This window comes from Protopterus annectens, chromosome 1.part0 (assembly GCF_019279795.1).
Source record: "Protopterus annectens isolate FY-2018-M chromosome 1.part0, PAN1.0, whole genome shotgun sequence".
NCBI classification, from domain to species: Eukaryota; Metazoa; Chordata; order Ceratodontiformes; family Protopteridae; genus Protopterus; species Protopterus annectens.
In genome coordinates this window covers 881345614-881364699 of record NC_056725.1, presented here as the reverse complement: position 1 = coordinate 881364699, position 19086 = coordinate 881345614, and the positions used below count along the sequence as shown (strand labels likewise).

At 45.8% G+C, this 19086-nt stretch overlaps 1 protein-coding gene across 2 annotated transcripts in view; it reads left to right on the top strand.

Annotated features, from left to right (window-relative positions):
* The window catches only part of LOC122795591 (sialin-like), a 711524-nt gene that overhangs the window by 256532 nt on the left and 435906 nt on the right, over positions 1–19086 (top strand). For both annotated transcript variants that reach the window (XM_044063849.1, XM_044063858.1), the window contains one exon: positions 389–507. In XM_044063849.1, coding sequence (XP_043919784.1) covers positions 389–507 — 119 coding nt within the window. The remainder of the gene's footprint in view (positions 1–388; positions 508–19086) is intronic.

The window sequence follows — 19086 nt, the reverse complement described above, 5'->3', positions numbered from 1 at the left end:
GTAAAAAGTCTCCAATAGTGAGGAGTATGATGCCTCATGTTAGCCTCACTCATCAAAAGGGATCACTCATTGAAAGTTGTCCCTTTCCTGAATGTTAGCATGACCCTGTTGTATTTAAGTAGGGTGTGAACTGCAGGGAAGAGCAGATCCCTGCAAAAGCTGCTTGTTTCTACCACTTTTATTAAAGATGTTTTTAATGAGTACTGTTTTTGATGGGCAGGGACAATAATGAATTGCCCCAGAGCTATTCCAGTATAGTCAAATAAGTTAAGTGCACCTAAAAAAGAGTAAACAAGTATGATCTGAGCAGCATTAACTAACTGCTGCTTTAGAGTAAAGAGGTATGCAGCCAGTATAATTGTATCCACTGTTTTTCTTTGTGGTTTAGGTGCAGCTGGAGTCCTTTGGTTTATCTTCTGGACATTATTTGTAAGTGACACACCTGAGACTCACAAGAGTATTTCATTGGAGGAAAAGGAGCATATTGTAACTTCACTACAGCATGAGGTATGTGCCGAAATGTTTACACTGTCTACCTCTTCTAGTTCATTTGGATCTTTATTTTATGACTGCTATTTCCAAAACCTTACTGAAGTATTTCTATGTATTTCTAAAATGTTGCCTTTTGGCATTCTGAGATGTAATTTAGATCACTTTGGTTTTACCTATATGTAGCTCTTTCAAGGGACCTGATGTGTTTCCCATTTATGTAATTTGCACCCTCCATCATAGAAGAGGCACATACATAAATGTATTTACTTTCTGTAATGCAAGGTGCCTTTGTGTATTCTGCCAGTTTGGGGCATAAACATAAGAAGCCAAAACTGAACCATACTTTATAATGTCATAACATTACTTTTTACACATGTAGGCCAACACAAGTGTGCTGTCCATAGTACAAGTTATCTACATGCAAATAAACTGCCAGAACACTGGGGACTTGTAAATGTCCCACTGCTGTGATTTCGTAGGCCAATATTCAGATATTTACAGTTACTTGGAATAAATCTGCTGCACCTCAGAAGGTACAGTCAGCAAAAGGAGGGCCTGTTAAAGATCTGAGGATCATAACTGCAATCACTGGAACTTCTAAAATGCAACTACAAATGAAGGAATTTATACTAATCCAGAGACTGCAGTATCTTTGAGCATCTACCCGTCTCCAAGGTGCAGGGATTGAAGGGATATTGCATTAAGAACAAAGATATGAAGGACATTGGGAGCTGCCCCCTGAAAATGTATTTTAAAGGTGAAAAAGTGGGTTTTGGAATTCACTATTTTTACTAGAATTGTAAGTCACATTATTCAGTATCACACTGCTAATAGGGAACTGCCAGAAAAGCTCTGTTGTTTTTCATTTTGTTAATGGCATTTGTTACAGAAGTAACAATGCAGAACTTTTAAAAGCATGCACTAACAGGTTATGAAGGATAAAGTATAATGGAAGAGATCTTTATTTTATGCACTTCCCTGTGATATAAATGTTGCTGTTTTAATTTGACATAGAGGAGTACATCATGTGCTATGCTGCACATACGGAGCGGTCATATGCTGCCAGATTGAAGAAACTCCAGCTCTATTCAGTCACATACTGTGCTCAGAGGTGACATGTGCCTGACATATGACAGCGCCATGTCCAACCCCAGATTAACATGCTCCACCAGGAATCATCTCTGTGTCACTGCTAGACATAGGCACAACAAACTAATGGGCACACATACAGGCTTTAATAATTTAGATACAAGTTACGGTGCTTGACTTTCCTTTATATGAATTAATTTACCAAAAAGACTAAAAAGACATTAGCAGAGCATAAGCGAGCTTTACCAGACGAACTGCATAAGGCCAGCAAACATATTTTAGAAAGCTACTAAGGAATACCTTACAAATAAATCTAATTGCAATTGCTATATGGATATAGGATGATTCCTACAGAGCTAACAAGTGTCTAGTACTCAGCTGACTCTCTCAGCAGTGCACAGCCAATAAGATATAATAGCATCTAAGCCATATAGAATTATATGTGTAAATATTATTCCTTCTGCTACTAATGTAGATATTTGTAATTGTCATTAAATGTAAATGTGGGCTAAATGCTGTACCTTTGTAGGAGTCTGTAATACATAATACTAAATATGGACTAGATTACTTATTATAAATATATTGTAATGAATGGCAATAAAAACTGAAGTTTTTATTTCTACATATCTGAATGTAAGTGTTATGTCTGTCACCTGGCACTGGTTGTTGATGAAAATGTTCTGCAGACCAACTTATTTATATGGTTAACAAAATTGTATACACAGATAGGGGTGCTCAGACCTATTAAGCATCTGTGTTTTTATGTACTGGCAACTAAGTGGTATATATGATTTGCATCTTATTAAGGTATGCAAAATGAAGTTTTGTGGTTTCAGTCAGCTGTGGTGGGTCACAGCAAAATATTATTGCTAAGGACATTGTTTTTTTATCTTGGCAAATCCTAAAAATTCTAAGGTTTGGGAAGCTTGCAGTGAGGAAAAAAAATGTCATATTTTACCTCCATTGCTTGCCGATCATCAGCCTCCCCTTCAGTCAAACCGTTTGTCCCCATCACTGGGGGATTGACTCAGCTGGGAGGGGCCATCATTTATACAGCTATTAGGTGTAGTTTGGGTTTTACCTGAGCCATGTCCCCTGTGCACACTTGCCTTTGAGGGAAGGTGGGATGCAATGGTCTGAAAGTGCTAGCCAATCCCTGCTTTCATGAAAGGCAGTGCAAGCAAGCAACCCTGCCATCCAGGGCTGGATCCAGCGCAGTGTGACCTAGGCAGCTTTGTAGGACCCATTGCTGGAAGGGTGGCCCTCAACTCTGCAAATGAAATCTCTTTCTGACCCCAAATAAAAAAAAGAAAAGAAAAGAAAGACTGTGTCACTCTCACATCTGTGATTTACAACAGCTGCAGCTCCAGGAAGCCTCACTCTCATTACCCCTGTGTCCCTAGATTTGAGCCCATGAGAGAGAAAGACTTCTTGGAGCTTTAAAGAGCAGCAACTTTTTTTTTTTTAACAACCCAGGCTTTTCAAGAAGTGGCAGTGATCTGTGAGCCAGCCATTTTGTTTTCACTTCTTTTGGAGTCTTTCTACTTAAATTTGTGAGCCAGCATTATACTGGCATAATGGAAACATTTTCACCAACTGGAATATCCATTTTACTTGGTTCTTCTTGTGAGCTGTTTTTTTTCATACTAATATTGATGGAAAGGGGGAGAATGAGTGTGTGTGTATGTGTGTTTGTATGTGCTCATAAGTCACTGACAATTATCTTAATAATAATGAATTTCCATATTTACTGCTAAACACTTAATAATAATACATTTCCATCATAGCTGTTAAATACTGACTAATGGCTGGTTAAGTGACTGGCTCAGAATCATACAATAGGTAAATAGAGATGGAGAAGTCCAAACCTGTGCCTTTGGTTATAGATAGCTGCTCTTTAAGAACTTAGAGCCTTAATCCTCTGCACCAACTGTAGTACCCTCAATGGGTTCTTTATTTTCTGCTAAATCATTGAGGATTATAGTCAATAATGTAACCCAATCATTAAAGTTTTATAGATCTTATTGTTCAGAAAATGCATGTCCCTTTTTGGTTCATGCCCCCCACTGTTTTTGGCTTTGCCAGAATGTACTTACACTCCAGCAACGTGCTTCCGTCAGATGTATTACAGACGGCGAGGCCAAGCGTAATATCCAGAAGCAGAACCTATGCATGCAAATGTACACACAGTCAGCCTCTGGCCATAGCATCGTAACCCGCACTCATGTAATGACTGCACCCAACCCAGCTAGCAGCCTTGGCGCAGCTGCACACTCTACACACAGTGGGTATACCAATGTAGTATGAAGTATTGTCTCAGCAGCAGAAAAGCACGCGGGCAATACAAAATTCTACGTCAATATCTCACCTCAGGTACCGATATCCGTAAATGGCTGCATGTGAATGTGTCGGCAGAATGTACATCCCGCATGGTGGCGGACCTGTCGAAACCCCTGGCAGGCGTGCTCGACACGCCCACGGTGTCCATAACTGCACATATCTGACAAAAGCAGGCATGTTCAGCCACCGTATTGATGATTAGCTATGCAGACATGTCAAACACAACACATAGGGGGCGGAACATCTGCCCACCACAGGATACCCCAACAGGTGTCACATGGACAGAAGGTGAAGGTGGGACATCGCACGTAGAGAATAGTGGTGCCGGATGGCCAAAACACCCACGTGCCAATGCAAAGGATTGAATAACATGTATATGCTCGATGAATGGGTATGTCATATCAAGGAATAGGCTAAGCTATCCAACATAATAGCATGCGCATCAGATACAAACTGCCAGTAACACTGAGTAGTAATGTGTGAAGGCATACACGATTGGGGAATATCACAGGACATGGCATGTGCCAAGTGTTGGACAAGACACAAATGTCCAGGATGGGGCCCTGCAAAGAGGAACATGTGCCAAACCCCACCCCCCACTGATGTATCGGCAGTGGAAACACAACACAAACACACCACCAACACCAATCATTCATCCACGATAGCAACGGAGGCCGGTCAAAGACCACCATGATGCGCACAATAAACAGGGACATCGGTAAATCATGCCTGACAACCCCCATACAGGCCAATGAATAATAGTATGGACATATGCATGTAATGCTGTGAAGGATGTGGTAGTCCTCATATCACAGAGAGGTAGGTACACACAGATACACTGCAATCAACCATGACATATGTGCACTGTACACAGCATACCTGCAGGTAATACATAGTTCAACTACAGGCCACAGAAATATCCACACAACAACGAGGCCAGGGATAGACAAGTGAATAGGGACAAACTATGAACATAGGTTCACAGGTTCAGGTTCAGGTTCATAGTAGGCTATCTGCTGCCCAAGGGCATCTATATAAGCCAGCCCATAGTTATGTTGCCTTTGCCAATTTCTTCAGCTTCTGAAGAAAACTATGCCTATTATATTGCTGTAATTTCCGTCAAGCAGTGACACTGAAGTAATCCTGGGGTATATCTACAATCTCCCATCCATTGGTCAAGATTCCCTGAACAAGGCCAGCGAGGTGCTCTCAGCCTCACATGTACTGGGATGTTGTTCCACAGCATAGTGAGGCTCGGGTGATGAATTGTCCCTCCAGCACGTTTCTATTAATGACCGTACGTTGTTTACGCCACGGCTCCTTGTGGTTCTGAGGGATTCAGGACTTTAGGTGAAGTATAGTCATCAAATCTGGGTTCGACATGGCCTTGTATGTCAGTACAGGTCACCTCTGGAGCAGTGGTATGCACTGAATAGAGCTGAGTCATTTCAGTCGGGCAGCATAACACATATTCATGAGACCTGCATCCGTTTGTCAATGTCGAACTGTTGGGGCCTTTCCAGCTGCTGCAGGTGTCGGGTCATCGACATTCCGAACGGCATTGTACTTAATCATAGGTCTAATGAGTGATGAGTACAAGGATGATGACCCCTGATCTAGATGTGAATCCTCTCATGACTGTGGTGGCAATGGAGAAGGTCTACCCAACCACGTTAGCAACGTGTGTCGAACTAACAGTTACTGACAAACCAGGGTCCCCAGATCCCTGGTAACTCCCTCTGTGTTAGTGGATTGCCACCTATATGGTAGCGAAATCCTGTTTTCCAGTGCTGATCACATCATACCAGAAATGTTCTCAAACACATCCATATCCAGAGCCTTCTGAAGGATATCTGTGTTGATGTGTGTCCCACTATGGCAATTCTGTGTTCGGTGAGTCATCTGCAAACATTGTCAGCCAAGGCAACCCTGTGTTTGCTTGGTACTTTGGAAATGTAGATGTAAAAAGAGTGGACCCAGACTGAGCCCCGTGTGATTTTTCACACCTGTGACCGCTGTGAATCTGACATGGCTCAGCAACTATGGACCGTAGTTCTGGGTCACTTAGCCAGTTTTAACCCATCTCATATGTAAGGGTTTACATTCAAGCTAGATGAGTTTATCAATGATAATTGAGGGGGGGTATTGTGTCGAAGGCCTCACAGGTCGAGGTAGGCTGTGGTGGACTGTTTACCCTCATCAATGGCCTTGGTTGCCTGTTCCGAAAAGTCCACCAAAGTTTAAAGGCAAGATCTGCCTTTGACCAAGCCAAACTGCTTGGATCCAAAGTATGCAAGTCCCCTATGTCTTTATATTCGCAGTTCCATTATGATCCTTCTCCATGGCTTTGCAGATAAGGCTTGTCAAGCTACCGGGACGGGTAATTATTAGGGTCAGTGGAGGTAATCGCCTTGTGAAGTGGACGCAGTCACCTTGCGCCACTACTTGGGTAATGTATCCCGAGGTGAGAGGCTGGTGATTAAACAGCTATCCTAACTGTGGGTTTAATTCCTCATCTGGTCCCATGGATGCTGTGTCACTGCCTTGAGAGAGCATTTCACTCAAAGTATAGATGTTCCGGGCTACAACTTGGTATAGATATCTCTCCATGTGGGGAGGGGGGAGAAGTCTGCACAGAACCTGTCAGCCAGCAAGTTGGCATAATGTGTGCAGGTTCAGTAATCTTCTACACTATTCTGAACCCAGTTCGAGTATGTCTGGAGTGTCTCCAGGTGTCCAATATAGCTAAAGAAGGCCTCATGAATGGGTTCATCAAGTCCGGTGATTTATCTTGCCTAATTTGCCCTGATGATTTCAAGGAGAGCTTGTAGTTCTTCACATATAATGAGCAAGGGTGTCTTACCATACAAGGATTCTGCTCTATCTTGTAGTAGCTACCTCCTTCGTTGTAGAGCTTGTTTATGGCTGGGTCCACCAGACCGGATGCTTGGCTTTGGTACAAAGAGTCCAGTTTTGTATGGGATTGCCTGATCCATGCAGTCCTGTAGGTGCTGGTAGAAGGCATATGTAAGATTCATGTTTGGGTAATGTTTACCACTGGCTCAGGGCCTGAAGGAGACCACACTAGTGTTTAGAAGTGTGAAGTCGGTTTTGAGAAAGACATATGTATGGTAACCGCACCACCTATTAGTAGACATGCCAATACAGAAGTTATTGTAGGTTGTCCAAACACACGTGTCCGCATTACGTGAATATCATAGCAATAAACCACTTCGGATGTGGGTAATGCTAGATATACCTACTGGGCAGAGTGGCGCGCCCCGAGGTCAGCTCGAGGGACCATTGCACATAGCCGCTCTTAGGCATAGTGCCACCAGGCAGCGCCAGGCGCCGCCTACTAGGGGCACCTTCCAGCCTTTATTTGGTGTAGGTAGACCAGGATGGGGTAGCGGGTGATGTGGTAAAATTATGAGTCCTCTTTTGCCCAGAGCACCACTTTGACCTAAGGCCGCCTGCCGTGGGTAAATACAGCAGTAACGCCACCCATGCCGTCATTGCTAGTATGCCATATCATCTATGGAAAGAAACCATATATTCCCAGACATAATGGCACAGCATACTGTCCGTCACACCCAAACGCAGGCGCGGCACCCGCGGTGGTGCAGACGCATTCGGGTGGAGATGTCCATTACCAATGTCGAAGACACTCGTCTCGCCATAGAAACAAAGTCAACATAGCTTTAATTAACATTTCGAACAGCGACGGAGAGCCCGGCGTCCCCGCTGTTGAGTTGTTCAACCTGTTCCGCCATGTTAAATGTGTGTAGCAGAGTGGATCATCGGTTCTAAACTAAGCAAACGGATATGTCCGTGGCTCAGTGAAAGCCGTCACGCAATGTTAAACCTATGTAATATAGCGAGACAGGTTATAAATACTGGAGGTTTGCATGGAAATAGTCCGCTCACTCAGACCTGCAGTAATTACTATAACAAGATCTTACAATGGGCACGCCAGCCAATCATATTAATGTTAGAATAATGATATGGTATCATAGACACGGACAAACCATGCCCATGTGACTGCCTGACATTCGTGACACGGTCAGGGCAGTCTGGGTGACACTCAGGTTGACAAGACCAAACCCAAAGCACCACACTGACAACGTGAAGGCCTGTATGCGATATAAGCCCCTCAGGATCTGAATATCCCCTGGCGGTCAACATATACATCCCACAAGGAGCGGGAGGGAATAAGGAATGTTTAATATGGTACCGCACCTTCCCAGCAGTGGAGAATGGATGCCTGTGACGACGTGAGTGAGGGGGTGGGGTGGGGGAATATGTAAATTTAGCTACACCATGGGTATGCATATAAATGAGACCGAACAGCTAACGGAGTATTACTAGTAACTGCAAACGTAAATGCAGTCCCTACGGAATTACGATCACTATGAACATATAAATGTGAAGTGGTACGTACGCGCCCATAACCGATCAGAGATACAATGAACAGTCACAACCAACACAGACCATGTAAACTGGTGACCTGCAAACATATGTAAACAGAATACTGATATGCATGTGCGCTCGCGCCAGAACCCACAATTATTATTAGAAATGGTGCTGTGCGTGTGATCCGTCACAGGTGGGAAGCAGCTGTGTCCTCCACGTCAATCATACATGTCTCCCAAAAACTGTCAGCCTCTGAAAGTATGGAATCGGCAATGCCATGTAAAGTACCGTTAGAAATAGTGAGAAACACGCCATGTGATAAGACAACATAGAAATGTGATAGAATAACATGTGTGTTAGTAGTATGGATTGGACGACGGTTATGCATCTGTAACCGGCACCCACTTGTCGAAGGTGCCCCATACGAATTGTGTCTAGTTGGCTCACACTTCTGTTGGACCGGCTAGGCTAGCTGATATATGTCTGTGTCAGCAGAGGCCCATGGAGAAATGCTCCACACACAATAATAGCACAACATACCAAAGTACTCATATATAACCAAAAAAGAACAACAATAGAGGTCCTGAAAGGACTGGTTACACAGATCCCAGATTAATAGAGAAATATATGGCCAGTGGAAGACTGCCACAATTACGGGATCAGGTCCCTATAGAAGCAAGGTAGTTGTCTCACATGACACGCCAGCGACTGCTGATAGACACAGGTCAATGTAACACAGCAAGATTATGTCAATTAGTTGCATACACCATGCCAGAACCTGTACAGTGGAAAGGTATGGCATGGTAATTGATGTGTACACAGGTATCCAGACAGTAACAAAGCGTTATGAAATGAGGGGTTCACATGTATATATCTACGACAGCAGCCTGACGGCCCGTATATGACGATGGACATAGATTTGTCACTTGGAAAAACAAGATGTAAAACAACTACAGTTTATTCCATATCATATTGATATAGTTATAATACAGTCATATATTCATATTTAACATTGTGACTTTATTTACATTCATATTTATACAAAATATGCATTTAATTTGTACTTATTTATTCCATGATTTGGAATCTTAATGCAACAATTATACACATTGATATACAATATCATTATCAACATTAACTACATTCTAAGGTTTACTTCCACAACAATTATCAACTATGTTTCAATATACTGATTGTATTGAACCAATATTGTATTTATATTAACACACATTGTTGTTGTATTATTGTTTCCATTAAGTAATGTATGCAACACTGATTTGTATATGTCACTTTATCATCAAGACTTCTGAGCACTGTCCACTTAACTATGAGCAAGTTTATTGATTAATTGACTTTAAACTGACTCTGAAGGAAGTGTATAAGGGACGACTATCTGATGTATTTCTTTGTATCTGACGCCTTCCATGTTAGTGGGTGAAAGAGTCAATATCTTTGACTGTGGAGTGTATCATTTTGTCATCGCCTGTTTTGGCCTGGTTTATGTTCAATAATGTCTTTTATGAAGATGACCAGGACTCAAGGTTTGCTGTATTTCCGCTTGTTACTGGCACATGGATATAGATAGCCAAGTTATACATAATATGGGTAGTCAAACAGACATCCGCGATTGGGGAACATACAGCAGCAGTCAAAACCACTGGCCAGATGGTGACAGTCCAACAAGTTCTACACTTTACGTATGGCATTGGTGTCCATTGTAGGGACTCCCAAAATTGATCCATTCGCAACGACTCAACCAGCTGCGATTGACCCAGAAGAAATGAGACAGCCGTGACTATGGCACAGCTAGACATATGCACCACCAGCGACATTTAAGGTTGGATGACAAGCGTCCATGAAATGCAGGACATATGAACAACAGAAATCCCCAGATTGTTCGAGTCCATAGAAAGCAAGGCCCACATCCCAGTCCCACACACATGAAGGATATGTGTAATGTACCATCGAGGTTGCAGCCATGGGATCCTGGGTATGCAGAAATGGGGCTCAGTGTTGTTTGGCAGATAATCCGCTGTCCTGCCCCTGCGGGAGGGATGTGGGTATAGCACATGCCTTACTCCCCACTAATGATGCAAAGCATCCACCAGATAATGCTAAAAGCAGGTGTGAAAATGTACAGCCCTATATCAGTGTCCAGTAGGCACCCTATGGATGAACAAGTCGCATCGCACGACCAAGATGGCACCTATAACTGGAAACCTGGTGGAATTACACAGCTGCAGTAAGGCATAGCACAGGAAATACAGATAGGGACTGAATATTAGACATTCCCCATATTAAAGTCAGACCAGCCGCAGCGATCATACCGCGCACACAGCTCTCAATCTGCCATCACCAAAATGGGGATCACCGCTTCCATAATGCGGAACAAATGGGCGCACCTGTGGAACACATACCAATAAGCACACTAACAACTTCAACTAGGGAAGGTCATAGATGGTTAAACTATGGCGTCTCCTAATTTATAAAGAAGATCCTTTAATGAATTAATATGATTAATGTCAATTGACCATGGAATACACCTAATCAACATAAAAATAACCGCTGGCACCTTATGGCACACAATCCAAAACACATAGGTTGATGAAACAGTCAACGTAGAAATTGTCCAGGACAGTGCCCAAATGGTATAAAAGGTTCCTTTATAGACAAGTAAGCGCTTTTCACCAGAGGGTTCCTCGGGCTATCAGACTTACACATAACATAAAACCATCCAGGCTTTAAATATCCCTCCTTACACCTTCATTGGTCAATTTCTCATCAAACAATGAACAACTAACCACAGCATATAAAGCGTAGACGCAATGTTTACTACACACACATATATTAACATCTTCAAAAACATCCTATTAAAACATGTATTATATGATATTGTATCTATGCCTAATACTCATCAATTAAAATCTAACAATAAATATTGAAAATATGTATATTATATCAATGTAATACAGTGGTAAACAACTGAAAGAGCGGACTAATGGATGTTAAATGTATAGCTGTACCTAAACTACATTCCTCTGTTATTTGGGTTTAAGCCACCTGTTTCTCAAAAGAGGCTTAATCTGCGCTTCATCATTCAGCCGCCCTGGTGTGTGGTCAACTCTCCACCTAATAATCCATCTCAATCCGCATTCTAAAGTATATAGTTGATAAGGTCCTCTGATTTAAAATCTAGCCTTTGTAAACACTGAATGTAAAAAGTATGCCTGTGATGTGCTCATAGCCGGCCGTGAGTGCATAGGTTAACCGGGCGGCTGCCTAGGGCGCCCGCACTAGCAGTTGGCCACCTTCTAGTAGGTATGTCATGTAGGTACACCAGGATGGGGCACCATGTGTTGTGGTGGTGGGCGCCATGGAGCCCTGATCGCCTAGGGCAGCCAAGTTGATCTAAGGCCGCTGCCGTAGGGAGGGGTAGTATCGGTTCGCAGGTATGTGCTGAAGTGCACATGAAACAGCGTCTACAAGGATTACCCATAGTGGCGACACTTCGCACAGACGGCAATATAATGGGACATACACATTTAATTACGCATACAGCTCAGATAGACATACACACACCATAAACAGGCAATTATACACAAGGTTTATGGCGTAGAATGGGCACAGTGTCAGTACAGCAAGGATAGCTGGTTCTGCCACGATATCCAGCAGATGTCTCTAGGGCGTGCCAGAATACGGACGTTGCGCTGGACAATGAGTGGATATGCATCGCACCACAGTTCTATGTGTCAGCCGCGGGTAAATATGCGATACATGGGACAGACAGCTGTCCAAGCGGCAAGAGCAGCATGGGCATAACATAAGTATGTATATATACATTTGAGAGAGATACAGATGGACACATGTGGCAAGCAAGCCGGAGTGTAACGTACACAGCACCACCCCACCTCACCACACAGCAGGGCGAGTGTGTGGAGAACACGCTTACGGAGGCCGCCAACCACATCAGGCACATTGGCAGGCAGTCCACGAGCTAGCGCCCCTCACCATCCACAAACACAGAGATGGCGGCAGGATATAAGTGCTCTGTGGAAACTCTAAAGCCATAACCTATGAACCCATGTGGCTGGGAGCATAGACACACACACACACAGCTGGCAGGCATGGGATTGACCTTACCCACCCACCCAACCGCACAACAGTAATGACACAGGTATGGAACGCCACGCGGGACCACTGAACACAGCACCGCCAGAGGCACACATCTAGGTGGGGGTGACAACATCTCAGAAGGAATAGACGCCGGACAGCCAAGGTATGTGTCAGAAGCCGCTCTAAAATAACTATACCTTCTACAGGGGCAGCTGTAAACACACACACACACACACCCCACACACACAAACACGGGAAGTGGCCGGAGTTGAACCTACGCCTACCTGAACATGAACACACTACAGCATGATGCATTTACAGAACGCTGGCCACCGTAGATTACTGAGCACAGCGCTGTCAGAGGCATACTACTAGGCGGGTGAGATCATCCCAGTGAAAGGAAAAGATGCCAATAGGCCAAGATATGTGTTATGGCAACTAAAGGAAACTACTCTCACCAAGGGCATCTGGAAACACACACACACACACACACAATCTCAATAATAATACATGCACGGGAAGGGCCGGAGTTGAACCTACGCCACCTACATGAACACACTACAGCATGATGCATTTATAGAATGTGCTACCGAGATTACTGAGCACAGTGCTGTCAGAGGCATACTACTAGGCGGGTGACATCATCCGTAAAGGAATAGATGCCAATAGCCAAGATATGTGTTGTAGAAGCTGAACTAAAGGAACTACTCTCACCAAGGGCAATTCCGAAACACACACACACACACACACACCACACACACACACGGGGAAGGGTCGGGAGTTGAACCTATGCCTACCTACATGAACACACTACAGCATGATGCATTTACAGAACGCGCTATCGAGATTACTGAGCATAGCGCTGTCAGAGGCATACTACTAGGCGGGTGACATCATCCATAAAGGAATAGATGCCAATAGCCAAGATATGTGTTGCGAAGCGACTAAAGGAACTACTCTCACCAACGGCATCTGGAAACACACACACACACACACACACAGGAAGGGCCGGAGTTGAACTCTACGCCACCTAGCATGCACACACTACAGCATGATGCATTTACAGAACGCCGCTTTCATCGAGATTACTGAGCACAGCATTGTCCGTGCTGCATACTACTAGGTGGGTGACATCATCCGTAAAGGAATAGATGCCAATAGCCAAGATATGTGTTTTCATGCGGCTTACTCAAAGGAACTACTCTCACCAAGGGCATCTGGAAACACACACACATCAAACACACCGGAAGGGCCGGAGTTGAACCTACGCCTACCTACATGAACACACTACAGCATAATGCATTTACAGAATGCGCCATCGAGATTACTAAGCACAGCTGTTCAGAGGCATACTACTAGGCGGGTGACATCATCTGTAAAGGAATAGATGCCAATAGCCAAGATATGTGTTGCAAAAGTTTAATTAAAGGAACTACTCTTACCAAGGGCATCTGGAAACACACACACACGGGAAGGGCCGAGTTGAACCTACGCTTCTACCTATATGAACACACTACATGATGTATTTACAGAACGCTACATCGAAGATTACTGAACACAGCGCCTGTCAGAGGTATACTACTAGGCGTGGTGACATCATCCCAGTAAGGAATAGATGCTAATAGCCAAGATATGTGTTGTGAAGCCGACCTAAAGGAACTACTTCCTCACCAAGGGCATCTGGAAAACACACACACACCCTCAATAATAACACACACAGGAAGGGCCGGAGTTGAACCACGCCACTACATGAACATACTACAGCATGATGCATTTACAGAACGTGCTACCGAGATTACTGGAGCACAGCCGTCAGAGGCATCCTTCTAGGCGGTGACATCATCTGTAAAGGAACAGCTGACAACAGCCAAGGTATGTGTTGGCGACGCATCTAAAGCATGACCATCTGCAGAGGCAGCTGGAAACACAATAACACACTTCACACACACACGGGAAGGGCCTGGAGTTGAACCTACATGAACACACTCACAGCATGATGCATTTACAGAATGCGCTTTACCGGAGATTACTGAGCACAGCACTGTCAGGAGGCATACCCTAGGTGGGTGATATATCATCTGCAGAGGCAAGGCAGCTGGAAAGGAATGAAGACAGAGTGCGAGTCACACAGCATGTTACCATCCCAAGGTGGGGCGGCTTACAGTAACACGGTAGTGCTGCACTCCGGAATACCAACTAACTATGGAGCACAACATCACGACATGGATACCGGATGCACCACAGACAGTATACCTTGCGAGAGGGCATCTGGCGTAATAATGTAGGGCAGCCATTGTGGCATACCAACCACATATGACTCACCTGGACGGTCACCATGGCTATGCAGGATGTCATTGGCCGTATGGCTAAGCTACATGCCTAGCAGCAGACATCGGTGCCGACTGTACTGTACCTCGACCATGGCGAGATTGGCATGCTCCCCTCACATTCCAGCGGTCGCGATGGGGAAACATACATGCACACGGGTATCATCACAGACGGCGCTGCCGGGTGCACTTGGTACTGTGTGTCCATCTACACAGCTGCTTACTGGGCATGCTCATTGACACCTGTGGAATCTGCAGAGTGCAGACATGCATACACATGGGGTGGAATCATGGAAGGGCAGATTGTAATCGGCCGTCAGTGTGTCCACCCACACAACAGCAACCCGGCATGCTCACAGACGCATGGTATGCCATGGCGGGGAAACAGACATGCACACAGGGTATCAATCGGGTCTAGACGGGCGCAGTGTGTGCACTGTACTGTGTGTCCATCTACACAGCTGCTTACTGGGCATGCTCAGACACCTTAGAATCTGCAGAGTGCAGACATGCATACACATGGGGTGAAATCATGGAAGGGCAGATTAGTGGGACCGCCGCCGTGTGTCCACCCACACAACAGCAACCTCGGCATGCCACAGATGTGACGGTTGCGAAGGGGAAACAGACATGCACACGGGTATCAACGACATGATCGCTGCTGCACTGTACTGTGTGTCCATCTAACACAGCTGCTTACTGCATGCCTTGGTGACACTTAGAATTTGCACAGTGCAGACATGCATGCCACATGGGGTGAAATCATGGAAGGGCAGATTGTGGACCGCCGTGGTGTGTCCATCCACACAACAGCAACTCCGCATGCCACAGATGTAAAGGCAGTTGCGAAGGGGAAACATACATGCACACGGGTATCAACGCAGACGGCACAGGTGTAAGCACTGTACTGTGTGTCCATCTACACAGCTGCTTACTGGGCATGTTTCACTACAGAATCTTGCAGAGTGCAGACATGCATACACATGGGGTGAAATTATGGAAGGGCAGATTGTGGACTGTCGCGGTGTGTCCACCCACACAACAGCAACCCGGCATGCTCAACACACTTAGTATGTGCTACACGCCATCCAGCATGCAGACGGAGGTACACACCGCAAGTCATGGCCAGGTAAACCCGCATGGGGTAATAACACACAGTGGTGGACACACATGCAGTTACACGCACACACAGATGACAGCACAGGCGCCACGGGTGCAGGCTGAACATGTACACACTGCAGTGAACACTGTAGCTCCCCGGCGCCAGCACCATGTCATCGGTGCAGCAGTATGACCACGGGTCCAGCAACAGCATGTGACATATGTCCACAGGTCTATATGGTGGTATACGTCCATCATGCAGAGTACACATGTACTATCAATGATCCCACAGGTGTGATGTAGTCCACCCATATCAGTATACATGGACAGGCATGCTCCATTGACACATACCACGGACCTGGACACAGATAGGCGATGATACATGACTGAAGCTGTACCACAGTGAAACAAAGTCCGGATATGTTATATATGTGATTGCCTGGCTGTGTGCATGGACTGCACACAGGACACATACAAAGCCTGTGATGTACCACATGCATAACACTGGCGCACGCACGTAATACACACACGAATGGAAGGGTGGACACATGTCTGTGGTATGCACTCTCTCAGGGTGTAGCGGTGTTGACTGGGACACATACCCCTTGTACAGTTTGCCTGTGACAACTGTGATACCATACCACAGTCCATGTTCCATGTATGTCGACACACATGTCACAACGTAGCAATGCATACACATGGCAACAGGGGATACATGTGACACGCAGGTACTGTGCACGGTGCAGCCATGCATGAGCAGTGTCCGGTGTCCATAACACAGTTGCAACTCCCTACCACATGCATACCCATCATGGGGCTGTTATATGGTGGCATAGTAACAGCACGCATGCCGTGTATGTGTAAACCATGTGTTTAAACACCTGTCCACATGCATGTGTGCAGGTGTTGGTCACAGGTGTGTCACACACCATCCTACCCTGCCATGTGCATACAGTCTGCTATGTCGCTTTACATGACAGCGCGCCGCTATAATGCATACCCATCGGTCATGTAAGTCATCGACCATCATGTCACATGGCCACTGTAACCCCTACCACCTCCTTAAGTGCATATATCAGCACAGCTGCCAGATACAGTGGTGGTAACGGCATGATGCACTACATACCGCTGCACGCCTGCACATATCCCATATAGCGGTGTGCAGCATTCCTAGCAACTGACATGTGTGCAGGAATGTGCCCATGTATGCCACAGATCGGGGACTATGTGCCACTATGCCACACATCACTGTACACCAAGTGGTAGAGATCTGTACATACCTCAGTGTGGGTGCATGGATGTGGATGGTGCAGGTTACATGCAACATGTCGCCCCTCCGTAGACATGTGTGGTCACCACCATGTCAGTGTGTCAACATGTGTGTATGTCTGCTGCCTGTTGTGAGGGTGTATGCAGATATAGTGTTGTGACTGGACACTAACCACACAGGGTGACCATCCCGCACTGGTGCTGCATTGTACAGCCCTGTCAATGCCATACTTGTGAGCCTTTACTGGCCACCTGTGCAAGACCGCCCCCTGTGACATGGCGGCAGGTGGGTGCATTGTATTGTGAGGGTGCTGACCATTGGTGGCAGGCAGGTGTCCCCATCTGCACACAATGGGGTGTAAAAGCCATAGTGGTGTAACGCCCCACGATTACTGACATATTCCTGTACCGGTACAGCATCCAACTGTTGCACACCGTGCAACCATTAGCGCTGGACAGGTGACACCTGCGCGGTCAGTTGCCAGCACACTGTGTACGACATTAATTCTGCAGAATGTCACCATACCTGTACTGTGTCATGCCATGTATGTGATGTCTCTGTCCACCATAGCCTGTGGCACCGACCACAGGCTGCCACAGGGTGCAGTATATGTGTGGACACATGTGCGCCATGTACCATGTAAGCAACGCTACACTATATCTGGTTATTCCGTGTCTTCGCAGGTTTACATGTAGAACCTCTCTACTTGCAATCTCAACTGTCTGTTCTCTATCACAAAAGCTCAGCACTCTGCCTCATAGTATTCCTACATAGGTAAAGTACATTTATACTAGATGGAGTACTACACTAGCCTAGAATCCCCTTGAGTACCCACTCTCCCCTATAGGTGCCTTCTGACCCACTTACACAGCAAATGCATTCACGCTCGGGCATGTCGGCGGGTCAATTGGTTAGCGACCTCCTGTTCTCAGATGGTGAATCTGGGCCCCGGAGGCAATGTTACAGGTGCTCATGGACACGACAAGCCGCACTACCCTAATTAAACATAACATGTGGAGAGATGTAACTATAGCCAGACAGGGGGCTGAGCTCTCTCAAACTATGACCGCAAGACCAAACGGGAGGGAAGGACACCATGCACACCACAAACCCAGTGTCACATGTAACTATCACAAATGCCAACAAACACATGAACACACAAGACATACTGGAGGCATTGTTAAAACATAACAAAACCTAACGAGGCCTCTCTGAAGCAGACACCCAAGCAACTGCCTACAAGACATAGGACATGCAACACATAGTTCTCAAGTGTGCTAAACAGTCACAGCCCCAAAGGCCAAACACAATGCCAGACACACTTGTAATGGGTGACACCACAGTCAGACACACTGACGTCCCACCCACCAGACTGAACAAGGGAATGATCACAGTAGGCTGCCTGCGGGGCTGGAATCCCCCCATAACACGCACTCAGGTCAAGCATGTACAAGTATGACGGTCATTGTCCATGCTGGTGTCAATGACCCGGGGACATACCACCCTGGGATACATGAAAGGAGACATAGAGGGCTCTCAGATTGTGTAGCCCAGGCCAGCATGTCCCTGACCCTGGCAGTATCCCACCCTCATCAAGTATGATGCCACAATACTGGCTCAAATGATCACCCTTGATAATTTGCCTGGTTACGGTGTCAGTCTGGGGATCCAATTTCCTCTTGCCTGGGATGACATGCCCGCCATGCCCTTTTCAAGGGATGGCTGCACCTGTCGCCCCTGGTCTTCAAGAGTTTGGCTAAGGCTCCTGCCACCCCACAGTGCCCACTGCAGGCAAGGCTGGGAAAGATAAACCTACCACCCTAGACTACAAACCTGGGGAAAGGGAAAACTGCTCAGTGCCAGTAGTCCCCCCACCCCGCCCCCCAAGCTTTTTCACCCTCCCCCCAAATGGCCCCTTTCCTTTAGGTAAAAAAAAAGGGG